Source organism: Pithys albifrons, chromosome 5 (assembly GCF_047495875.1).
Source record: "Pithys albifrons albifrons isolate INPA30051 chromosome 5, PitAlb_v1, whole genome shotgun sequence".
NCBI lineage: Eukaryota > Metazoa > Chordata > Aves > Passeriformes > Thamnophilidae > Pithys > Pithys albifrons.
In genome coordinates, this window is record NC_092462.1 from 44,840,024 (window position 1) to 44,866,820 (window position 26,797).

Sequence of the window (26,797 nt, forward strand, 5' to 3'; positions counted from 1 at the left end):
TAGCAAAAACAACCGCAGCTTGGGAAGGGCTCTGGAATTCTTTGAATCAGCTGAAGAAGATTTAACAACTTTGAGTTCTGTCCAGAAGTTAAAGGTAAACATTTAAGGTACCTGTGAGGGAAGAAGAAGGAATTTTGGCTAATTTCTATAGCTGTGGTTTAAAAGCAGTATGTTTTTGAAGGCCGTATAACCGGTGCAGTGTTGATAATGATGTATGAGGGTTTTACCAGGATCTAGCTATTTTCCTACATTTCTAAATAGTTAATAACCCAGTATTCAAATCTGTAGTTTCTATATTTATATTGCTATATGGCTTCATGAACAAGGCTGCTTTTAAAACTTAAAAGTAAATCAAATCATGAATTATTGTCCATTTTTCAGATGAGGAAAATGTGGCAATTTTTGTAACAATACCTAAAAAAAACTAAGTAAAATTTGTGCATGAGTTTAATCACTAAAACCAGTTTCAATTTTAAGAAAGCAAACAAAAATCTTTCCAGTCATTATCTATCCTTTTGGCAGATTCTCTCTTAATGTATTTATTAGACATATTTACACTGTGCCAACACAAACAGACATCTATATTCCATCTAGTTTGCCATCTCCACAGTTCAAAAACAAAACAAAATGCTGACAATTCACAATTTTCATAGCACAGAACTTCTTTATTATCAAATTATTTAGTAAGTTGCTATTAAAAGACTTGGAAAAAACATCAAACTTAGGGGAAATTTGAACATAGGATTGATTGTCTGTGTAGCCTCTCAAGAAAGCCCCGGCATGGTGAAGGAAAATGTATCGTTTTAGAATTTTTATTCCATAGCTTTGAAAAAAAATTTCTGCACAGCTGTGCAAATGCACATTCCAGGTGTAATCTTTGTATAGTAAATTACTAACTTCATGGATAAAATTTATAGGTTTCACAAGAGCTGGCCTTAAACTTCATTTTATTAAAACAGAAGGTGATTTTTTTTTCAGCTAACCATTAAGGCCTTATGTTTTCAAATTGAAAGTGTTACACCAAGTTTTTCTCACTCAATCATGATGTGTGATAATTAGTCCACATGTTTACGGTCTGAGATTAAGATTTTCCTGGAAAGACATATCCCCTGCATAAATTTGATTTTTTTTCTTTTTGTTAAACCAACACAGATGTTATAACGAAAGTATTGAATGTCTCTCAACCCTTATTAACTCTTTGGGTTCATCTGTGGCTTGGATCAAGATCTGTAATTGTTTGAAGGGGTTTTTGAGTAAATGCTTTTTATTGCATTATGTGTAAATGTTGGACAGCAAATAGCTATATAACAACCAAGATAAATATTCAAATGACTGAAGAAATTAGTTTAAGGAACTGACTTTCAGAGAAGCAAGGTGTTAAGCTTCCCTTGATCAGAACTTTAGCTTTACATATTACAAAAGAGCAGGGATGTGAGCTTTCAGAGAACTGTTACTAATACAACCTTTACTGAAAATTTCTTTAGAAATGTGGAAAACTAAGTGAACAGTTACCCACATTAATCCCATGACTGAAACTGTTGATTTAGGTAGTGTATGCAAAGTGCTTTGTAAATATCTGGGGCTTCACTCTATTTACCACTTTTCTTGTCACCCCTCAGCAAATCTTATGTCGCTGTGACTGGGAGATCAGACAAACTGTAGGAGTTTATACCTGCTGAAAAACTGGCTCATAGGTGCAAGGTCCAGGGTCAGCACTGCTCAATGTTCTCTGCCTTGTCTGGATCTCCCTGATGGGCAGTGACAGAAGGAGATAAAGACTGTTAGGTTACCCTTTTCCTCTCAGAGCTCAAATTTTCATGTCTCTTCCTAGTCTTTTTGACCTTTTGCTGGTTTTGGAGGACAATGGCATGAAGATTTTGGTCTCCCTGACCCTACTAGAGTTCCACTCTGTGAGTTTTTCACCCTGTGTCCTCTCTGTTTCAGTCTTCCCTGTTTCTGACTGATGCATCTGCCAAATATAGCTCTCAGTCATTCCCTCTTTAAAAGACTTAATTGTCTTACAATCATAGTGAGCTCATATTCTGAGTGGCTACTGGATGAATACTCCATCTTGACTTTACTGTCCAATTGTCTTTCTTAAAAATGAAACTCCAGGATTAAAATGTCTTCACCAATGTATTTAAATAATCAAATTTAGAAATTTATTTATGAGATTATCATTATATTTTGGTATGTCCTTTGAGCATGTTGTAGTTCAGTGCTGCAGCTGACACATGCAAAGTTGTCTGCCAAGTGCAGCCCTTTTGAAGTTCCCCTCAAGAGGAACATGCTTTAGAAAGAGGCATCCTTTAAATAGAAAGGTGACTTCATCTAAAGATGACAAACCAATTGCACACACTCTGCACTCCTCAGCTACGTGTTCCTTTTGTGCAGCTTTCTTGTAGTAACTCACACATGCTGTAAGGGATATGGTCTGCCTTAACTGTGTCTCATAGTCTTCTATTTTTCAATTTTTTTTACTAGCATATTTTTTCTGAAGAGTATGCAGTATTCTTTAAATAGTATTTGATTGATTTATAGCATTCTTTAAAAAAATAAGAATACTGTAATTGTGAAGCTGTGCAACCCATTTAAGGTTGTGGTATTGACGCATTCACAGTCAGTGAAATCATGATAAAACAGTTCAAATATTAAGAAGAATACTGTACTTTTATGATTAGAATAACAGAGAATAAAGTGGAACAGTTAAATATGAATCTTTCAGTGAAAAAAATATAGTCTCTTCTCTCCTAAGAAACATATATGCATGGAGTCAGGACAACAGTTATCAGAGACAGATAATTTTCAGATTGTCCAATAGCTGATGTACTCTTTGGTCACTCCTGTCACAGATGGTGTCATCCAAACAGATGGCAACAGCTGCTTTCAAAGTTGAGGTGGCTGCAATAGCTGTAATTACTACTGCTGTAAGGTGAAAGTGCAGGTTTTATCATGGCAGAAACCTCTGAAATTTAGATAACAGAATTCATTGCCAGGCAATTCTTGCAGATTCCTCACACACACAAACACACACACACATGCATGAACAGACAGTTTTTCAGTTCACACTTTTTACTTAAGAAACAGTTTATAGGTAATTACTAATGGATTCCTTTGGAATCTAAAGATACAGACATCAGCTTAGTATAGTGCTTTGCAGATTAATGGTCGATGTTGTATATGTCCAAAATGCTTGAAAAGACTTTTGAGCTGTCTGCAACAGGGGTCAATGGGTACAGAGTACCCTCAACACTTTGTGTTTTCAGAAGTGGTGTAGCAAGCTTTATACAGCTACACTCGGGCCTTAGATCTCTGTGCTTTCAAATATGATGCTTTCAAACCAGCAAACCTCAGAAGTTAAAAGAATCCAAACCAACAAACTGAAGTTGCTTACTTAAATAACTAATTTTTAAAAGCATCCTAAGTATTTTATAGGTACATGTTGAAATCTGACATTTGGCTGTAATTTAAGTCTTGCATGAGGTTTTCAGAGATAGTTGAAAATAAAAGTTGGACTTGTCCAGTTTTAGATGAACTTAGAATCATAATTCTCATAAGCACTTTGCTTATCTTTGTACAGTCAAAAGCATATTCTGGCAAGGTTCCATTCATGTTTTATATTAATTCCTGTAGTAACTTGAGTGGAAATTGTCAAAGTTGGTGTTTCAATAAGCACGTCATTACTCTCTATTATATGTCTTACACTTTGTCTAAGCATGAATGTTTTAATGTGTCACTGTCCCTGGAAGCATTCAGAAAACCTGTGCTTAGGGACATGGTTTAGGGATGGACCTGTCCATGTGAAGTTAATGGTTGGACTCAGTGGTCTTGGAGGTCTTTTCCTTAATAACTCTGTGACTCTATGTAGTTATCTGATTCAGTCTGATATGTAGAACAAGCAGAGTGTACACATATTCTCGTTTGAAGAGGTGTTAGCATATACTAAATGAAAATACTTGTAGTTAAAAAAGAAAAATAAATATTCCTCAGTTGATAGCTTCCAGCAGTTTAAGTAATTAATTCAAAATAAGTTTATGTATAATCTATGTAAATATTTTAATAATTGGACACCATGGTTTTTCATCTGTGAGCTGAAAAGCACACATATACATTGCAAACAAAATTGTGAAGTTCTGTCAACTAATGTTTGCAAGGCAGTGAGATAAAATGGTGACTGTTTTGGCAAATAAAATAATTTTCATATGAAACAATGGGCTTTAAAATGCTATGGGTCATACAGTATGGAATACCCATACCAATCAGTGGAAAGATGTCATCTTTGTCACCATTAGAATAAAAGCTGATAACATTTTCCTCCCAAATTACTCAGTAAAATTATCTTGATCCTTTCCTGGCACACAAAATTTGCACAAATCTTTAGTTCAAGGACAATTAGCCCAATTCAGATTTTAATTACTTCTATATAACACAGAGCTTTCTCACAACTTTAAAAGACCAACAAGGAATATTGCTCTGCTTTTCAGCTCATTTTAAAATGTTTTTTTCTTTTGTCTTAAAAATAAAATATGTGAGTTTGAATCTTGAATAGTTGTTCAAAAATACATGGAAAGCTCTGATACAAACTGGCTAAAAGGATAAATTCTGGTTTTACTGGGTTGTGGAGTTGTATTTTATCAGACTATTTTAGACATTTGTAATGAAACCTACATATACATTATATTTACAATTTGTAAGAGAAGAGTTACATCTTAAATAGACTCTTTCGAATAAAATTGAAGATGTTAAGTGTAAATACTTAGTTTTAATGTTTAAGTAAACTATTATTTCATTTGTTTCTCTACTTCACAGCTTCCAAAATGAAGATTTTGATAATGATTGATTTTGTCCTTGCAGCTAGCTTGATGGATGGCACTGGCAGCTCTGTAAGTTCTAGTAATTAAATTTGTCTATAGAGTTTCTTCTAAACATTTCTTATCTTGTCCTCCATACCACTCATAATGCATCTCATCTACATGGAATGGCAGAACCTTTGAGGGAAAAGATTAGAATTTATAGCAAAAATGAAAGAATCGGGAAATAACCTCCAACGATGTTCAGTGGGGACAAGTTTTCAAAAAGGAAAGAGGAAACAAATGCATAAATATCCAATGGAGGATAAATCACTGGGCAATGGCACTGAAGAAGGAAATTCAGTCAGTTTGTGGCTCAATCTGATGTGAAACAGGAGGTGATATATCTTTGTTAAAAAAAAGATATCATATAGTGCATTGAGGCACGCTGTACAGAAGGCACATGGGGATAATGCTAACTCAGAATAACACCTTTAGTTATAAGCAGCATACTTACAGAGAGGCAAAACCCAGGAACTCCCAAGGCAGCAGTAGTATTCTGGTCACTGATACTCAGGAGAAGGAATGTTTCTGTTCTTTTCTACCTTGTCCACTTGCCACACAGCTTTTTCCTCAAACAAGATCCATAGGTTCATATTGTTACTCGTTCCCATGTAACTACACTATGATTCACACTCAAAATCAATGATCAAAACTCCTTCACTTCTAGCTCCCCAAATCTTCTGCTATATATTCTGCGTCTCCAACAAAAAGCCTAACAAAATCACACTTAATCCACTGCTTAAAATACCTATAACCTCACCAAGCCTGTCTTGGCTGCCCTTACTAGTTTGATATTCAGGTCCTAAATAGCAGAGACCTAGAGAGACTGAATTGTTGATTCATACTTGCCTAGGTGGAAGTTGTTGGTGAATTTACAAGTAGATAAGCATCATCATTTTTAGTTTACATTACCATATGGAAATCTTTTGTTCAGGTAAGTAGCTTTATAGAGACAGAATAGGAAACACCTCTATAAAGCTTCTCTCAGTGGAGAAAATCCTAGTTTTTACAGAAGTCTACCGAGAAAAAAAAAGGTATTACAGTTAAATGTGTTTACTTCTTTTTTATTTTTAAATTATTCTTCATTTGGAATATTGTGGGCTTTAGCTGTCCCTGTGAGTAAAAACTGGGAACATTCTGAAATTTATCTCTTTCACATTTTAATCTCATTTAAACAGTAATCTCTATGTAGAGATATTTTGGAACTAGTTTATATTCTAATAATATAGGAAATAACACTCCAAGTAAAATCTTTGTATTTTATGTTTTTCATAAAGTTTTCTGAGTCTAATTTATAGCATTAATTATAATGGAAGGTCACTAGCTGCTAAATAATTCACACAATAATGGAAATGAAGGCAGATTAATTGCAGCAGCTGGTTAAACATGGGACCCCATGCCCAGGAGCTGTCAGCAGTTGTTAGATAACTGCTTCTCAATGTTTAGTGCAAACAGTTGCTTCACTGAAACAGACAGAACAGATTGTGCTCAGTCTGGTTTCAATCAGTGGGCAACACTGTCCACTGGAGACAGTCACTAAGAAATTCACATTTTGTTGAGTATTTCAACATTGTTATAATTTAACTTTGGTCCATATCTAACAAAAGGAATAGCAGTATGTTATAGTTGCTGACTTATAACCCTAAGTTGCATTTTGCTTCTGTATTACTCTGGCTGTGCACTAGTTTATCCCCAGTGATTTTAAAAGAGTTCTCCTGTGAAAAAAAGTGTAGTAGAACATAAAAAAACAGTCTGATAACCTGCAGAGCTAAAAGCCACATTGATCCTTCCTGAGGTTAAACAGCTATCTGTGATTGTTCCATGGGAAAAATTAGGTGTGAAATTCCAAGTATGAGAACTGTGATTTTTCTGCCTAGCAGCAAATGTAATGGGACTTGTCTGGAGTTGACAGAGAGAGACATCAATGAGGAGGCTGAAGTCAGGGAGAGAAAGCAAAGTATCAGATACCAGTCCCTTTCACATGTAGCTGTAGTGGGTTGACCTTGTCTGGATGCCAGATACCCACTAAAGCCACTCTCTTCCTCCCCTCTGCAACTGGGCAGAGGGGAGAAATTAGGTGAGTTGAGATAAGAGCAGGGAGAGGTCACTTACTGATCACCATCACAGGCAAAACACACTCAAAGTGGGGATATTAATTAAATCTATCACTGACAGGATCAGAGCAAAAGACTGAGAAGTAAAATTACCTTAAAAACACCTTCCCCTCACCTCTCCTTCCTTCCAAGTTCTACCTCCCCCCCCACCAGAGGTGCAGGGAATGAGAATGGGGGTTACGGTCAGTTGTAATGGCCAGGGAGAGTAGTCCTTCCATCCTTCCCCAGCTCCTGCGGAGTTCCTCCCACAAGAGACAGTACTGCACAAACCTCTCAGGCATGAGTCCATCCCACAGGCAACAGTTCTTCTCAAGACTGCTACAATATGGGTCACTTCTCCATGGGGTGCAGTCCTGCAGGAACAAGCTGCTCCACTGTGAATCCCACACAGGGCCACAAGTCCTACCAGAGAAAAACCTGCTCCAGCATGGGCTCCTCTCTCCATGGACTGCTGGTCCCTGCCCTGCCAGGACCCTGCTCCATCATGGGGCTCCTACAGGATCACAGCCTTAGAATCATAGAATCGATTGGGTTGGAAAAGACCTCCAAGATCATCGAGTCCAACCCTTGGTCCAACTCTAGTCCATTTACTAGATCATGGCACCCAGCGCCACGTCCAATCTGTGTTTAAAAATCTCTAGGGATGGTGAATCCACCACCTCTCTGGGCAGCCCATTCCAATGCCTGATTACTCTCTCTGTAAAGAATTTTTTTTTGATATCCAACTTAAATTTCCCCTGGCAGAGCTTAAGCCCGTGCCCCCTTGTCCTATTGCTAACTGCCTGGGAGAAGAGACCAACCCCCACCTGGCTATAACTTCCCTTCAGGTAGTTCTAGACAGTGATGAGGTCACCTCTGAGCCTCCTCTTCTCCAGGCTAAACACCCCCAGCTCCCTCAGCCTCTCCCCATAGGGCTTGTGCTCCAGTCCCTTCACCAGCCTTGTTGCTCTTCTCTGGACCCGCTCCAGCACCTCAATATCCTTTCTGAACTGAGGGGCCCAGAACTGAACACAGTACTCAAGGTGTGGCCTCACCAACGCAGAGTACAGGGGAAGGATCACTTCCCTGGTCCTGCTGGTCACGCTATTTTTGATACAGGCCAGGATCCCATTGGCCTTCTTGGCCACCTGGGCACACTGTTGGCTCATGTTGAGCTTCCTGTCAATTAGTACTCCAAGGTCCCTTTCTGCCTGGCTGCTCTCCAGCCACTCTGTGCCCAGCCTGTAGCACTGCAGGGGGTTGTTGTGGTCAAAGTGCAGGACCCAGCACTTGGCCTTGTTGAACTTCATCCCATTGAAGTCAGCCCATCTCTCAAGTCTATCCAAATCCCTCTGCAGAGCCCTCCTGCCTTCCCGCAGGTCGACACTCCCTCCCAACTTGGAGTCATCAGCAAATTTCCTGATGATGGACTCAATCCCCTCATCTAAATCATCAATAAAGATGTTAAACAGGACTGGACCCAATACAGACCCCTGGGGAACACCACTGGTGACCGGCCGCCAGCTGGATGCAGCTCCGTTCACCAGCACTCTCTGGGCCTGACCCTCCAGCCAGCTCTTAATCCAGGAGAGGGTACACTTGTCCAAGCCATGGGCTACCAGCTTCTCCAGGAGTCTATTATGGGAGACAGTATCAAAGGCCTTGCTGAAGTCCAGATAGACCACATCCACAGCCTTCCCCTCATCCACCAGCTGCGTCACCTGATCGTAGAAAGAGATCAGGTTGGTCAGACAGGACCTGCCCCTCCTAAACCCATGCTGGCTGGGTCTAATCCCTTGTCCACCCTGAAGGTGCTGTGTGATTGCACTCAGGATGAACTGCTCCATAACCCTGCCAGGCACGGAGGTCAGGCTGACAGGCCTGTAGTTGCCAGGGTCCTGCTTGCAGCCCTTTTGGTGGATTGGAGTGACATTGGCCAACCTCCAATCATCTGGGACCTCCCCAGAGAGCCAGGACTGTTGGAAGATGATGGAGAGCGGTTTGGCAAGCTCTTCTGTCAGCTCCTTCATCACCCTGGGATGGATCCCATCTGGTCCCATAGACTTGTTAGGATCCAGCTGGCTCAGTAAGTCAGTCACTATTTCCTCCTGGAATACAGGAGGGGTATTCAGCTCCCTCTCCCTGTCCACCAGCTCCAGAGAGCAGTTGTCTTGAGGGCCACCTGTCTTACTGGTGAAAACTGAGGCAAAGTAGGTGTTAAGTACCTCAGCCTTCTCCTCATCTTCCTTAACTATATTTCCCTCCAAGTCCAACAGAGAATGGAGGTTTTCCTTGCCCCTCCTTTTGTTATTAATGTATTTATAAAAGGACTTTTTGTTATCCCTAACTGAAATAGCCAAATTTACTTCAAATTCCACTTTTCTTTCCCTAATTTTTTTCCTGCATGACCTAGCTCTATCTGTAAATTCTTCATAAGTAGCCAGCCCTTTTTTCCATAGTCTGTAAACTTTCATTTTATCCCTGATTTCTTGCAGAATCTCCCAATTTAACCAAGCTGGCCGTCTTCCCCTCCAGCTGGCCTTTCGGCACACTGGGACAGCCTGTTGCTGTGCATTCAAAATCTCCCTCTTAAAACATGTCCATCCCTCCTGGACCCCCTTGCCTTTAAGGGTTGTTTCCCAGGGTATACTCTGAATCAGTTCTTTGAATAAGCCAAAATCTGCTCTCCGGAAGTCCAAGGTAGAGGTTTTAATGGTGGCTCTCCTTACATCCCTGAGGACTGAAAATTCTATTATTTCATGGTCACTATGCCCCAGGCGGCCTCCAACCACTACATCATCTACCAGCCCCTCTCTGTTTGTAACTAGTAGGTCTAGCGGGGCCTTCCCCCTGGTAGGCTCATTTACCAGTTGATGAAGCAAATTGTCCTCTGTACACTCCAGGAACCTCCTTGACTGCCTCTTCTCTGCAGTATGAAGCTCCCAGCAGATATCTGGCAGGTTAAAGTCACCCACAAGAACAAGGGCTGGAGATTTTGAGACATCCGCCAGCTGCTTGTAGAATAATTCATCCCCTTAATCATCCTGGTTGGGCGGTCTGTAACAGACACCCATAAGGGTGTCAGTCTTGTTGGCCTTGCCCCTGATTCTGGCCCACAGGCACTCAACCTTGTCACTGCTGACCTCAAATTCAACAGAGTCAAGAGACTCTCTAACATATAAAGCCACCCCTCCACCTCTCCTTCCCTGCCTGTCTTTTCTGAAGAGCTTGTAGCCCCCCATAGCAGCACTCCAGTCATGTGAGTCATCCCACCACGTTTCTGTGACAGCAACTATGTCATAGTTTTCCTGCTGCACTATGGCTTCCAGCTCCTCTTGTTTGTTTCCCATACTGCATGCATTGGTGTACATGCACTTCAGCTGGGCCATTGATTTCATTCTCAACTCGGGCTCTATGCCCTTAGGCCTATCTCTGGAGAGCCCAGTTGCCATCCCTTCCCCCTTCAAACCTAGTTTAAAGCCCTCCTAACCAACCCTGCCAACTTATGGGCTACAGTTCTTTTTCCCTTCCTAGATAAATGGAGCCCATCTGCTTTGATGAGACTGGGCAACACAGAGTTTGCCCCATGATCAAAAAACCCAAAATTTTGATGATAGCACCATCCCCTAAGCCACCTGTTGGTAAGCTGGGCTTTCCTAAACCTCTCCTCATTCATCCCAGCTAGCACAGGAACTAAGGCAATTACTACCTGTGCTCCTGTCCCCTGAAGAGATCGGGTCAGTGCCTTGAAATCTTTTTTAATTACTCTGGTACTCCTTTTATTAATGTCATCACTTCCAACCTGGACAACCAACAGTGGGTAATAGTCTGAGGATTGGATAAGTTTAGGAAGTCTTTTGGTAATATCCCTCACCCTGGCCCAGGAAGGCAGCAAACTTCCCTGTGGGACGGATCTGGCCGACATATAGGGCCCTCAGTTCCCCTCAGAAGGGAGTCACCGATTACAACAACCCTTCTCTTTTTCCTCTTACCTGTAGTCGTAACCCGTCTGGTAGGCTTGGGGTAACCAGAATATCTTGTAGATAGATCCTCCTCCTGACTGTCCTCCAACAGACTGTCTGAGTCCAGGGCCATATACCTTTTTTTTAAGGGCACCCTGGCAGGTGAAAGGGGTCGAGAGGGGGTGTTTTTGCTTCTACCACCAGGCACCTGTTTCCATTCATCCCCATCCCTATGGTCTGTTCTGTCTGCCTGATGGCAGGAGGGGCTGGGCTTCACCACCTCCTGCTGGGCTTCCTTAGGAGTGGAAAGGGTGTGACTCCACCAGTCAATTTCCCTTTCACTCTCCCTTATGTTTCTGAGCCTATCGACCTCTTCCTTTAGCTCTGCCACCAGACCCAGCAAATCATTCACCTGCTCACATCGTATGCAGGTGCTTCTCATACTGTCCTCTGGTAGTAGGTCCAGGCTCAGACAGTCTATGCAGCCAGAGGCCTGAGTGGCTGCATCCTTTTTAGAGGGTTCTGCCTGTATTGACACCCCTCTACTGGTAACAGGAGCACCAGCTTTCATTTTTTTGGGAGGCATGACTGCCTTGAGCTGTGGGGAAAGGTAGAAAGAGACAAAGAAACAAACGAACAGAGGAGAAAAAAAAAAGAAGAGAGAAAAGGCTGCAGAAATACCTAGGCTTCTGCACTGCCTGTTCGCCCTGCCTGTGCGAACTGCCGTGCCACGCCCTCACTGACGTGCCACGCCCTCACTGACGTGCCACGCCCTCACTGACGTGCCACGCCCCTGTTTGCCGCGCTCCAGGTCGCTTGCACTCCCTAGAGATGTTTTTAAAGCCTTCTCACTCTCCTGCTAACGAGCAAGCCCCGCCTCTAACTCCCCTCTGAGTCACCTGCTGATAGCTGAAGGAGCAGCAAACAAAGCCTGCCAGGGAATGAGCCAAGCAGCTCCCTCCCCTCCCTTTAAAGCCTTCTCACTCTCCTGCTAATGAGCAAGCCCCACCTCCAACTCCCCTCTGAGTCACCTGCTGATAGCTGAAGGAGCAGCAATCAAAGCCTGCCAGGGAATACAAAGCCTGCCAGGGAATGCCTTCTTCAGGCATCCACCTGCTCCCAGTGTGGGCTCCTTCCCAGGCTGCAGGCAGCCCTCTGCATCCCTGTGACCTTCCACAGGCTGCAGGGGCACAGCTTCTCCAGACCATGGGCTGCAGGGGAACCTCAGCTCTGGCACCTGCAGTACCTCCATTTCCCCTCTTTCTCCACTGACCTTGGTGTCTGCGAAGTTCACATGTTCTCACATCACTCTTATTTGCCTACAATTTTCATCTACCCAATAACTTTCTATCCTTTCTTAAATATGTTATCACAGAGGCATTACTATCGTTACTAACTGGATTGGCTTTGGCCAGCAACAAGACTGTCCATCTGGCATTGGCTCCAGCAGACATAGGGGAAGCTTCTGGCAGTTCTCGCAGAAGCCCCCCCTGTAGCCTCCCCCTGCTACCAAAACCTGGCCACAGAAACCAAATACAGAAGGTTACTTTCAAAACTTTATTTCTGCTCAATCATTTTTTTTTACAGTGTAGTTATTCACTATGGCTAGTCAATTCTTGGTTGTCACTTCCTATTTACTGTCACTTCCTAGGCACTGTGAGCTTAAATCTTTTTTGATCAGGATATTGCTATGTGTAACGTTGATGTATTAATTTATACATTTTTAAGTAAACAATAAGAAAAAACATTTAAAATGCACATTTATGAATAATATTTAGAGATGTAGCCTGTTAGAGACTTGTGTTTAATTTGATTCAAAGGAAAGGACCTTTTATGGTGATATATGAAGTAGTGTCATACAGAATTTAAATACCAAGTTTTTCTAAGGTATGATAATATTTTTTGAGAAGTTCTATACTTGCAATATATAACTTAATAATTAGAGAATAGCTTTTAGCAGGATGAGTAGGATAGATGCCTTTCCACTATACCTGAAAGAAACACAGTTACCTGTAGCTGCCTCTTCTCAAATTCAGTCTTTTGCTCTCTCCAGAATGGAAAGTATCTCTCTGGTGCTCAGATCTTGTCATATGTCAAAGAGGTTACCCGCCTGAAGTCTTACCTATGAAATTGCAAGGGCCTGGAAACAGCTGCCACCATTTCCAGGTCTTTCCTATTGTATTTACCATGTTCTCCAAGGTTATGTATACTGAGTTAAGACTGATACAGGCTAACCTTCTCAATAAACACTGCAGTAGAACTAGCAAGTGCAGCATGATGGCTTCTTTATCGCTGTTAATTTGATTAGAATTAATATTTGGTCTGATTGGGAATGTGGGAATTTTTTTTACAGTTTTATTTTTATTGTTAACGTTAACTCATCAGAGTGAGCCTGGAAATATTTTTTCAATTTTTTTTAAATTTATTCACTCTTTCTCAACCCACTTGGGCATCTCTCTCTCATTCTAAGGCATTCAGTTCTCTCTAATTTTCTGTATGCACACAGGACTAGTCTAAGAATTTTCAGAGACCTGTCAAGGAAGCCTCTTCTGAATCTCCCACTGAATTAATTCCCATTGAAAATTTAGATTTTGTGAACAGTTTCTATGAAGCTGCAGATACAAGTGAGACAACTACCCTGGAAAGAATGCTTAATAAATACTGTATCCTTTCTTTGTAACATGCAATGTGCCACACTAACCACTGCATATGGGCAAGTAACAGCCCTCTAAGCCACTCTTGGGATATCAGGTTATTGGCTGCTCTATTTATTTCTCTGAAAAGGCATTTGGTGATCATGCCTCTGGCCTTACAGTGTGCCTGTGTGGTCAAGCACCGTGGTGGCTCCTCAGCCCAATCCAGTCAGGACTGGTCAGACCTGCAGACACACCTGCTGTCCAGGCAACCCTACTTGGCAGCCCAAACACAGAGAGGCAGCTGAACCTTTTCCTTTGAGACAGCTCACTGACAAACTGCCTAGTTATGCCACATGTGTATATATATATATATATCTATTCCTCATTCTTTTATTCCACAATGTGTATTAGAGTGCTGTTAAGTATTAATTAAAGCAAATATCTAATAAACTTCAGTAATACTTAAATCAGAGGCCAATATTTATTATTGTTCTGCGAAGTCTGATGATCAAATTTATCAGTGTAACTAGATGCTGCAAACAAATGGACATTTTTTCAGGAGTGTTTATGGACAATATGTGAAATAATTTTAAACAGAGGTAAAAATTGAGGTGGAAGCCAACATATTCTCTGTAGGAAATGGTGACCAAAATGTTCTATTCAAATTAAATCTTATTTGTGGCTTGATTGGTTTGGTTTTTGTGTCACATGTTAAATGTCACAAAAATTTGTTGATTTTATAATAAGATATGTTTGCCTCTGTAGGATTTCCAGGAATGTTTTCAAGAACAGATACAACTCCAGGGCCAGGTGAGGCTTCTGGAGCATCGTGTGAAACAGCAGCAGTTAAAAATTGCGCAGCTTTTAGAGAAGAAAGAAGTTCAGTACAGTGACAGGGGAGATGAAAACAGTGTCATTGACTTGGGAGGAAAAAGACAGTATTCAGGTTAGAAATGAAGCTATTCTTTTCTTTTCCATTCATTCTCATGATACCCAGAAGCTTTAGCACAATGCATCCATTGACATACTGTTTTAAAGCTTATAATAGAATAATGTTTGTTTAAAACAGTGTTCAGCTTTTACCTAGACCTGCTAGACAGAGAAAAATTGTTAATGTCAGATGGTATAAATCAAATCAGGATTGAAGCAGTTTATTGATTTATTAATAGTCCATAATTAAAAAACAATCAGTGAATAATAAATTTGGAATAAAGATCAGCAATACAAAAGAAAAAAACAGTAATAGACTTTTACAAAATGTTAAATAGACATTTACAAAATGTTAATCAGCAGTTACAGATTTCTAAGCACCGTTCTTTGATTAATCTCAAAAAGTTCTAACTCACAGAGTCAGTTCACATTCACACATTCAAATGGTCACCTGGGTTACAAGCACACACTGACTCTTCCAATCTGTAAATCCCTGAGACATCCATATTTACACACATAAGCCTGGCATAACGACACCTGCACCTCACTTTAATAATATTCCATATGGTGCCCCATTTTGACTGAGTTAGATTCAGCTCATGACATCACTGGTTTAAAGTGGCTTTTATAATCTCACAAGCATTCTGGGGGTGATACACTCCCTCTACAGTGGAAAGCTCTGTTAGCTTGTAGTAGCTGCAGTGAGGCCCAGACTCTTAAAATAATAAAACTATCCAAATCAACAGTTGGAGTGAAAATACAATTTGGGAGTCTAACTCATAGATGGTGTTCATTTCTTATTGTCCAGTTATAGAAAATCTAAACTGCTATTATTTTTGATTGCCTTGTTTGAATATACTAGTGTTTGTGCTGCTGGAAGAAATCACAACAATAACAAGGCATCAAATATAATAAAGCACCATTAAAATGAAATTAAAAACAGTTTTAAGTATGACTTTAAATTTTAGCTATGTTTTTATTTATGTACTCAGCATCCTGGAATACTATTTTTATTATTAATACTATGGCTGACTTATTTGTTACTGGGAAAGATTATTAAACCCACGTTTCTCTGAAAGATATTTGTCCTTTCTTAGGAAAGAATGCCTCAGTTTATTTTCTGAAAATATTATTCTAAAAACAGCTTTTCCCTGTTCATACTGCATTATTTCACACAAACTGCTGTAGCATTTTAGTATCAAGAGAGCTGGATAATTTGAGATAGAGGGTGAGGTAGAAATTCCACACTATAAACAACTGCTAAAAAATAAAATATACTTGTGTTTTGCTAGCCTACTAAGATATTAATGGACAAGAACAGCTATTTTCTATGAGCCAATCAGACATTCTCTAGAAAGACAGCTGTTATTTAAATAATGTTTTCTATTAGAACTTATTAAAATCCTGGCATAGCTATTTGTTTTCAGTATCAAGTGTTTATTTTTTATGTCTAATGTTCACTAGCACTTTCACTGAGAAGAAATATAATAGTTCAGAAAGTTCCAACCAAGCCTGGAAGTTCAGTCAACATATTCATAAATGTTTCAGAGAAATAATCTGTTCATAAATGTTTTGGAAAGTTAGTCAGCTCTACCTTAGCCAGAAAAAACAGAAATGCTGAAAATTCTATGTCTTTCCTCTATGACTGGTTGATGGTAGATTACATATAAACAAAGAACTCCTTTCATTTCTTAATTCCTAGAGGAAAAAATATAAGATTATATAATTACATTGCTGAAATATTTCCATGGGCTCTGAATTTTGTCCTTGTAAAGGGTATTCATCAAAGTGATGCAGGCCAGACTAACTGGTATCAAGTTGAAGTGCTGACATTTTAAACATGCACTGCACTTTTTGGAGGTAGTCTTCTATATATTTTTGCATCTATTTGGTAGAAGGGACAAGAGAATCAGGCCCAGCAATTGTTTTATTTTCTAACACTCGAGACTCCTACTCTTGTTTTTGGCAGTTCTGCTGTGCACTTTCTGGACATAGATGTACGTGTTTATTTTTAAATGTTACTATGTGTCTTCTACATAATTTTATGGTGGTAATAGGATTCTAATGTGGATGATACCACTGTAAATTAAACAGAGGAATTGTTTTCATAGCCAAATGAAAACAAAAAATATAGTATTTCATGGTGAAAAAATATTCTTTTAAGTAAATGTCAAAATAATTACAAATCAAAGTTTAAAAGCAACACAAAGAAAAGAAAATACCCAAAAGTCAAAAATACGTGCTTGCAAAGATTTTTTTTTATTAGCCTGGTCCATGTGTGACTTCTACATGACATGACTTTATTACTGTTACTGACTTGATTTCTGATTTTGCTATTCAGTACAGGACTAAAAAGTTGTGTCCATTGAATGTTTTGTGAATAGATTGTGCAGAAATCTACAATGATGGCCATAAGCAAAGTGGATTTTATAAGATGAAACCTACCCAGAGTCCTAGTGAGTTCCTTGCCTTCTGTGACATGTCTGAAGGAGGTGGTTGGACTGTTTTTCAGAGACGATCTGATGGCAGCCAGAATTTTGATAGGTAGGTACTAGACATTGTCCTTAAAATTGGAAAAAAGTGGAAAATCATTAAACCTGATGGAGGTAAGTAAATCTGAATTTTGGAAGTATATTAATAAGTTGTTATCCCAGATAAAAGTGAGAAATGGTTATTCCGTCTGGCAGCCTTCAGATGAGATACCACTTCTGACTCCAGCTATCTTCTGTGTGGTGTCTCTACTAACCTTTTTCTGACAATTTGTGCATTTTACATGAGGACACTTCAATGTCAAATGCATTAACAATTGTTGGAGCAAGGACTCTGAATGATGGATAAAGGACTACATTGTCCTTTGCAAACAGTAAAAATCTAAAAAAGGAAAAATGCAAGCAATCTGCTTGAACCAAAATACCATAAGCAAGCAAGTATGAGAGAAACCCACCACAAAAATAATATGTGACTCACGCTAAAATGCCTTCAGGAAAGATAACATGGATGGGAACTTGTTTTGTGCACACCTAACCTCCTTGCCTTTGCCAAGACTCACACATTTTTTTGGGAAATGTCCAGAAGTGAAAACTTTGGCCCTATGAGCCAAGAAAACAAGCCATCTATGAGCCAAGAAAACAAGCCATCTGTGAGCCAAGAAAACCTCTATTTTATAAAATGTGGTCAGACAAGCTACAGAAGCAATCTGTAGCATTTTGCAATTTTTGCCACCACACACCACTCATTCTTTCCCTTATGGCTGCCTGTCCACAGCCTTTCATCCATTAGTTGAAGGAAACAGAGGATATTTTTGTTGCCATTTGCATATGTCGTGAAACCAAAACCACAGAGAAAAGTGTTTCAGAGCCACTGTAGACTAGGAAATGTATACACATTAATTGTTGAAACTATACAGCAGTATAAGTTCAGAAATTTTTAGAATCAGTTAATAACTCAAAGCTAGAAATGGCTAGCTAATACTTCAATTTACAGATTTATATATCCAGCTGCAAGAGTTTCACACCCTAATCAAATCACAGATAATAAAGAAACAATGCTTGTGAGATATCTATACATTCCTTTAGATCCCCTAGATTTAACCAGGAAAAAATGTTTTCAGTTTGGATAAATTGTGCTGTACCAGAGATTGGATTGAGCTGTGTTTCATTTTGGTCATAAGATCTGTGTTAACTTTCAACACCTTTAAATGTATGTTTTAGGACTACGCTTTGGACCAGGATTTAGTAATCAGTGTAAGTGTCAGATTCAACCTTTCACACAGGAGAAACAGAAATAATTGTGTGAAAATCATCATTGCAAAATAAGATAATAATGCTTATTAATATTCCAATATATAATGAACCTACAAAGCAGAGGACAACCAAGATGATCAAGGGCTGTAGCAATTGCTAAGGCTTGTTCAATTTGCAGAAGAGATGGATTCAGCAGAACCTGGTAGCAGGCTGTCTCTACCTACAAGAAGGTCACTAAGAGAACAGTTTGAGAGCTCATTGAGTAAACGGATTCTTCACAGAGTTGTCTAGTCAGAGGATGAAAGGCAAAATACATAAGTTGAAATGAGAGATCCAGACTGGATATGAGGAGAAACGTTTTCACTGTAAGAACAGTTAGCAGGTTACCCAAAGAGAATGTGCAGTCTCCATCCCTGGAAGTTTTCACAACCTGAATGGACAAACACTGAGCAACCTAGTCTGATCTCATGGCTGACTCTGCCTTCAGTATGACATTGCCTCCTGAGGTTCCTTCCAGTTTGAGTTATTCTGTGATCTATAATTGTTTAATAAACATCCAAACAAATTTGCTTTTGTGATAAGTTAATAATTTATACTCTTTTCAGAGTCTGGGCTGACTATGAAGAAGGCTTTGGAAATTTTGTTTTGAAAAATGGTGAATACTGGCTTGGAAACAAAAATCTTCATTATTTGACTAATCAAGGTAAAATTTGTGTTATAACAATAGTCTTCTTATTGTTTCTGTTTCTTTGTTTTTCCTGGGCCCCTTTTTGTTACCCTTTTTGTTAGCATAAATCCCGAGTTCTATTGCTAGTCTGCATGGACTTCTCCAAGTTTCAGAACATAACACATTTGAATGTATGTTTTCTAACAAAAGACTCAAAATTGTCATTGGGCCAAAGGCATACAGAAAGCCCCTGTGAAACAGGGGATAGTAGGAAAGAATTGTCTCTGTCTCTTTTGCAGTCAGTATCACTACCTGTGAGTCAGGTAGTGAGCTGTACCAATTCATTTAGTCAGAGTTCTATGTGGCTGTGTGAGTTATTACCTGAAAGTAACTCTAGGCCAGTCCTCTTGTTTATGCCAGCTATAGAAAGCCATTTCCATCTTTCTAAAAGTCACTCAATCTGGGCTAACTTCTGCTTTGTTGTAGAATGATGCATGTACAAAACTTACTCATTGGCTTAGCCAGCTAAATCACATGGTAATCAGTGCCACCAGGATGTGATCCTAGTATAACTCTTTTGTTTTCAGAGTATAAAAATCAAATTTTCAGAGGGGAATGTTTATTGATTGCTTCTCACTATCCTTTTATTTCTACGTCAAATACCGTACTAAAATATAAAGTCCACAAGGCCTATTTTAAAGATATTTTTTTCTCTACATTTGAAAATTTGTATTGAATAATTCTGCAATTTTCTAAGCTGACTCAGGTGAATAAAGAAAATGAATACCAAGATATGCTTTAATATGAATAAAGAAAGAAGAAAAAACCCCATATAATATGCCAGGTTGATAGAGGTTCATGATAAAAACATATTTTAATCTTCTATTATAATAGTCAATTCTGAAAAGTAACGAGGTGGGCTAGTTTAACTAAAATAATTTGTATTTTTATTTTTTAAGGGAATTACACTTTAAGAATTGATCTAACTGATTTTGAAGGAGAACGGCGTTTTGCACAATATGCAGGATTTAGAGTTGCAGGAGAAGAGGTAATAAAATATTAATTACTGAGATTTTAATGCAAATGTGGATTCTGTAGACAGACAATAAACATACACATTCCCTAATTTTCATAAAGGCTTGTGTAGAGTCTTATAATCATATCTTCTGTCTTACATCTGCTTGTACTTTTCAAGTATGTAATAACAGCTGTTCACCCTGATACGTTTCACACTTTCTGTAAAATGCATGAATCATTTGATTTAGCAGCCATGGAGAAAAGCAGTTTTTTCTATTTTGTTGACATTACCATCAATAATGGTACATGACATTCTGATTTGTGATGTCTACTGCAAACTAGCCCTAATATTGTGTTTTATTATGACATTTATACACAAGGGTAATGAGAAATTTTACCCCTGGAAAGCCTCTTTACAGTGCTTCATTATCTGGTACACAGTATTTAAGTGGCATATTTCTTAGCATAAAAATAGCAGCAAATGAAACAGATTAGTTTCCTCTTTGTGGTTCACTCTGACATGCCAAGGGACAAGGACATGTTGGAATTTAATTTTTTTTCCCTTTCTTCACATTTGGCATTAGCATTCTTATAAGATGAGTTGTGGTGAATACTCTGGTACAGCTGGTGATTCCCTTACTGGTGGATTTCATCCCGAAGTAAAATGGTGGGCTGATCATCAAGGAATGAAATTCAGTACTAGAGACAGAGATAATGACAACTATGAAGGGAACTGTGCTGAAGAGGAAAAGGCTGGCTGGTGGTTTAACAGGTATTTTGATTTTATACAGATACTGTCAACTATACTGCTTCATGTATACTCATACAATAATAACACATGGTAGAAGATAGGACTGGCATTGTTATTTATTTGCAATATGCCCCTGTCCCCTACTAGAGATCTTAGTGCTGGTAAGACTGAGACTCACCTTCGAAGGGAAAGCAGTTCAAGCTGGTCTGTGATGATGATATTTGCCATAGATCGTCTTTGTTATCAGGTAGTAAGGAGGAGATAATTTTGCTCCTTAAAGGTAACTAGTTTTTACACAAGTAGGTCATGTAGAATTTGCAGATGTGTCCCTGTTGTACTTCATTCTTGTATTTCTCCTGCCTTGTGCTAGACTAGATGTGGCAGCACTGCAAAATATCTGACAAGCTAAACTAGGTTATCAAGACTCCTTTTTTTCTCCTCAGTTCACAGTGTCTCACTCTTGTTATTCCTTCTACATGTAGATGTTTATGTGTCCGCTCAGTTTCTGTCAATGAGCATGCTGGACTGAGAGGAAGATTTTTTAAATAATATTCAGTAAAACAATTTCAAAATTCTAGTTTTGTGCAGAATTCTCAGTTCAAAAGGAAAAGATAAAAGTGGTAGCCTTAGCGCAGTCTATACAGATCAGCTATGTTCTTTCCTGTAATTAATTGGATAAATATAGTCATGAAGAGAAACAATGCAATCTAGCTGTGTAATAGAGAGCTTTAAAATACAGCTCAGGAAACCATACTACTCCCTCACTGTGATCTCAGTTCACTTGGCAAGAGCTGCCAGGCTGGATCAACTCCATTGTTTATGTTGTGTCATCCTTTGTTTCTGTTTTTAACTCCTCATTTTCCAGATTCTGATTCCATAAGTAGTCTGTGACCACCTTAGCTGATACTACATAGCTATTAACTAAATGTTTCACAATTAAATATGTATTTTAATATATTTGCAAGAATAGTGGGTCCACAGAATGTTTGAGACCTATGGAAAAAAGTCACATGTAGATAGAGGGTTTTTTTCCTTTCTCAGAAAAGCTAAGATATAAAAGGGAATGGCAACTATGCTGGAGATTCTTTTCATATGAAATCAGAACTTTTGTGGATTTAAAGGAATATCTAGACCTCAAGTAGCATTAAACTCTGATATCATGCCATGGTATTCATTAAGAGTTATTCACCTATCACTTGCAGACCACTGCATACATTTTTTGTCTTTTAAAAACTTCTTTTTTTGTTTGGGTTTTGGGTTGTTTTTTTAATACTGGATTGATCCGTACAAAAGTAGCAGAACTTGACAGTTATTTATACCTTGTAGCTGGTGCTACACAACTACTAAAGATAGCTGACTCCTACAAGGCTAGTTCCTATTACGGCTGTGTAGCTCATGTTTTTAAAGTGACAGTCTATCTGGATAATGAAAATGAGTTACTAACAGTTTTATTTCACTGTCTTGCTACTAACATTTTTATGTTAAGCCTAACATAAAACTAAAAACTGCAAAATACTAGATGTTAATATCATTAAATCCTATTCAAAAGAACACTGCTGGCAGAGAAAGGAAAGCATTCAGGAACACATATTTGTCATGCACAGATTGGCAAACATAGAAGGAATTAGTGCTCTTGGCTGTTTTGTGTAGGAGCTCCCAGCTATGAAGGAATTGTTTATAGCTAGCTCTATGCTATCTGGACTAATGAAATACAGAAAAGCCCAGATAATATGAAAACCAAGGGATATGACACAAATGAGGACACAAGTAAGTAGCTCATATTCAATTTAAAGCTACCAGTTTTGCTCCAGCTCAGAATTTGTTGTCCTGAAATTGTGCAGAAAAATGGCCACTCTGCATTCTTTTGTAAGCAAAACTCTAGGAAAGATTTTCATCTTGAATGCAAATCCACAGAAGTGGTACTACACCCAAGTCATAAGATTTCCTGCATCCAGGGTGTTGCAAAGGCCAGTAAGCTCATACTAGATAAAGCAAAGCTAATAGTTCTAGTTGGATATGAGCTTATTCTCTCCCCAGCACTCAGTTTTAGTTACACTATGTATGGATGGCTCTGTCAGGCAACAGCCTTGGGCCCCAGATCTCACTGACTCAAGCTTCCTGTCCCACCAATCCTCCCAGAGACAGCATAGCTCATAGTTCATAGTGGAGTCAGTAAATCCAGATAGAATTCAAAGAGTTCTTCAGGGAACCAACTCCATGTCTCCTCATCTGTCATACAGTTAATATATAATTGAGATAAAATGTCCATGGATAGTTGAGAGTTGACTGTACTTTTGAAACTACTGTAGTGTAGTTTCGTATTTTAAAATTAACCTATAGGAAAGAAAGGAGGAACACAGGCTAACTTTGAAGTATTTATTGTCCTGTGAATATTGAATGCTGTTTCACAATATCAATAATCACATGCTAGTTGTTAGTTTAGTATGTCCAGTTACTTCAGGCAGCATCCAGTCAGTTACCGAATACTGTATATTTTGGATATTAGTGCTTCCCAGCACTAATGAAGACCTTTTACTGGCTCATGTTGCTGTTGATAAAATTATGGTTTGCTTGCTTTTGATTCTTCTAATGAAATCTGTGTTTTGATTCATAGTAGAGAGTGCCCGCTCATTGTAGAATTTGTATGGTTAGAAAGATTATGTGAGTTCTGATACAAATTTGTCATTCTCAAAAAAAAAAGTCACTTTTGATGTCCACAGATTATCAAAATTGATCTTAAAAATTTTAAGCAAGAAATATATATTGATGAGAATTTTCCTGTGGGGTTTTTATGACAGTTTTTATCTTGTTTCTCAAAAACTTTGTTAATGAAGTGTAAGCAATGCCAAAAAGTCTAAGCTTTGCTAGTAATACATTCATAAGGTTCAATTGGAATGCTTTCCATTTGTATATTATCTGAAGTCTGCTTTTGAAATCCATTATGGTGTTCAACAGCTCGATATGAACAGCACTAAAAACAAAATACTGAATTGGCAGATAAACCAAGCCAATCCATCACAAGGTGCTGCAGAAGGAACAGCCTGTTTGCTCTTCATAAAGATCTAAACTTCTTTCTCATAGAAAGCAAATGAATATCAAGGTTGTGCTGGTTCCTATTCAAGCCTTTTGGGGTTTGCTAAGGGTTTTTCTTTGTTTCAACCACTATATTTAATAAACTGTAACAGCATTTCTGCCTCAGTCTGTTGAAGAACCAAAAAACTGTACATTGTATAGTCAAATAAAATGCCAACTCCAGTGATTCAGTGAATTGGTATACATATTTTTAATTAGCTGTCAGATTTCATTCATTTGTAAGTAGAAGTCCACAGGTGAGTAGGCAAACTGATGGTCGTATTCAGGTTTTGTCATACAAAACACCATGTGATATAACTGAAAAACTTAAGGGGAGCTGCTCTGAAACAATAAAAAACAGAACTGTATTTCCCAGTTTTTCTTGGTGTCTGCTTTGCTGTCATATGTGGTCTGAACAACTCTGGAACAATTTTCTGGGGAAGCAGATTAGCAGGAAAAAATCCGAGACATAGTAATGCCAGAAAATGTGGGAAAAGAACAAGCAGAACTTCTGTTATAAGGAAGCAAAGAACACTTGCAGTTGTGCCCTTAATTAAACCACTGTTGTTTAGGCAGACGGAAGTCTACAAATGCAAACTTATGCAGCTGTCAAATTAGGCTGTCACCAACGTGGCAAAACGTTTGACTTGCAAGAAATGACATAGGCTTGAAACTTTTTGGCAAGAGCCTCATTGTTTTTTCCCTTCACTTTCCCACCAGGTGTCACTCTGCCAACCTGAACGGTTTGTACTACAGAGGTCCCTATACTGCCGAGACAGACAACGGGATTGTTTGGTACTCCTGGCATGGGTGGTGGTATTCCCTGAAATCCGTTGTCATGAAGGTCAGACCAGCAGACTTTGAACCTAATATAGTTTAAGTATTTTATTAAAATGATTCACCCCATTAATCTTTTAGGAAATCATTCCAAATTCAAATACATGGGCTTCTCATCTATGCATATATAAATTTGCAATAATTCCTCTACAACTAGTAGTTTTATGAGATGTGAGAAGAGAGTGAGTCCAGCCTATTAACCTTTAGATACAAATACTAATGCTAATATGTGTACAGGGGTTTTGTTTCTTTTTAAAGGCAAGCTTTCATCTAGGATTAAGGACATCACCAAGATGGAGAATTTTTTGCTTTACAGTAACTACAAATCCTTTCACCTTTAAAAACAACATTATTGTTACTGTGTTGTTTCAAAAATGAAAATGAATTGTACTTATTGCAATAAAAAGCTATTGAAATAGAAGCATAAGTTTTACTCAGTGGATGAACATACTTGCTTTGGGATTGTTCAAGACTTTAGAAGTGAGTTTCCTGTAAATTCCTCTGATGAATTATTTGTTGCATGGATTGGGTATAGAGCATACACAGAAGGTATAAAGAATAAGGCAGGGAACTGAAGAAAGAGAAGGGATGCTACCAGGCTAGATCAATTGAATCCAGCACAGAGTAAGTGGATTATCTGTTGTTACTGAAGAATTTCTAGAGCTGGTCCTATCATTTCAATCTAGCATTTTTAAATGGTCTGTAATTATGCTTTTCTTCTTCTTGGTAACTGTTATGCCTTGTTTCTTTAAGAAAAAAAAACAAAAACAAAACCAAAAACTTTAATATATTGACATTTGGAGTTTAACTAAAGCTGCAACGTGAGTGAAGCTTTGAACATAATGCACATGTAGAGGGAAATGTAATTTTAGAGGTTCTCAGTGCTTGGTAGTATAAATCTCTACTCTTTTTTTTGTATCTGTTAGGCTCTACAACTCTCTGAATGTCCTGTTCAGTCACTTCAAAGTGTTCTGCTTCTCCTTTTCCTGCATATTTGTCTAGGCTCTCTGGGCTTTCCTCCTGCTCAAACTGCAGATCAACATTTTTGAAAAATGGTAAGAGAGACTCTGCTTAGCCCTGGCTTTTGTGCCTATCACTACAATAGACTCTAATAGCCAGCAATAATGAGAGTTGCTGATTAGGGCTTGCTGCCGTGGAGAAGATAGGAACGCTCCCTAGAAAGCTCTCTGATGAAAGGTTATCCATTTCTGCTGGGCAGATGCAAATGAATATTTCAAAAAAATATGCATCTAAGCTTGGTTTCTTAAAATAATTTTGCTTTTGTAGTTGTACTGCCACTCTTATTCCCTCTGTCCAAATACACTTTTTGAACATGGCAGCTACTTTCAGTCACACAACATAATTGAAACTAACTTTTGGCAATTTGTCAGTCAGTTTATAACTCATTCCATTATTCTGAATACAGCTCAACTGAATGGTAATGCTTTGCATAGCCATTTTTTCTTCCATTTTCATCCTCCCAAAAGAAAAGTCTGTAAAGAATCCTTGAAAGAATTGCATGGAATAAGCAAGGGAGGTTGTTTAGAACAACTGGAGGGGAAAAAAGAGAGGGTCATATGAAATAATCTCATTCAATAAGATCAATTAGATTATACCTAAACAACCAACCAAAAAAAAAAAGAAATTAAGTAGAGAAAAAAGAGTATTAAGGCAGCTAAAAAGCATGTTATAATGTAAAACCTGTGGTGATAAAATGCAGTAGTATAGACATTTTGAGGTGTTTTGTAGTAATAGATGTATCTTTTTCTTCATGTATCAATAGATACTCTGCTAGAGATTTCTAGTCCCATACCCCTGAACAAGAGAACCAATGAACAGCTCTACAACTGCTCATTTTGAACTTTGTTTAGATAGCTACACCAAATTGAATTCTGTACCTGACAGGAAGGCATATCAACCTCTGTGTGTGTGTCTATGGGGAGAGAGAGAAAGAGAGGGAGAGAGAGATGCAACATTAAACTGGAAAATCTGATTTTTTTCCCAGTTTTATTACAGAACTTAAAATGGGTTCCTATGTAACTATGAATATGTCTGTAGGTATGGGTTACTAATAATGTGACAGAAGTTGTGGAGTAGTTTAAAAAGATTTTGGAAGTACAGTATTTCCCATGATGCTTTTCAAATTCTTTTGCTACTCTTAAGAGGAGAAATATTTAATTATTTGGAAAAAAACATAATGCCATTATGTAGAAATTGTAAAAACATCTTTAATTTT

General features: G+C 38.5%; 1 protein-coding gene across 1 annotated transcript; it reads left to right on the forward strand.

Annotated features, from left to right (window-relative positions):
• On the forward strand, positions 1-24,982 carry FGL1 (fibrinogen like 1). Its single transcript, XM_071555185.1, has 8 exons — positions 1-94; positions 4,810-4,883; positions 14,310-14,490; positions 16,859-17,018; positions 18,823-18,920; positions 19,844-19,932; positions 20,486-20,673; positions 24,445-24,982. Exons 2-8 carry the CDS (start codon positions 4,818-4,820, stop codon positions 24,602-24,604), a joined length of 942 nt encoding a protein of 313 aa, XP_071411286.1. The 5' UTR covers positions 1-94; positions 4,810-4,817; the 3' UTR covers positions 24,605-24,982.
• The last annotated feature ends 1,815 nt before the right edge of the window (positions 24,983-26,797 follow it).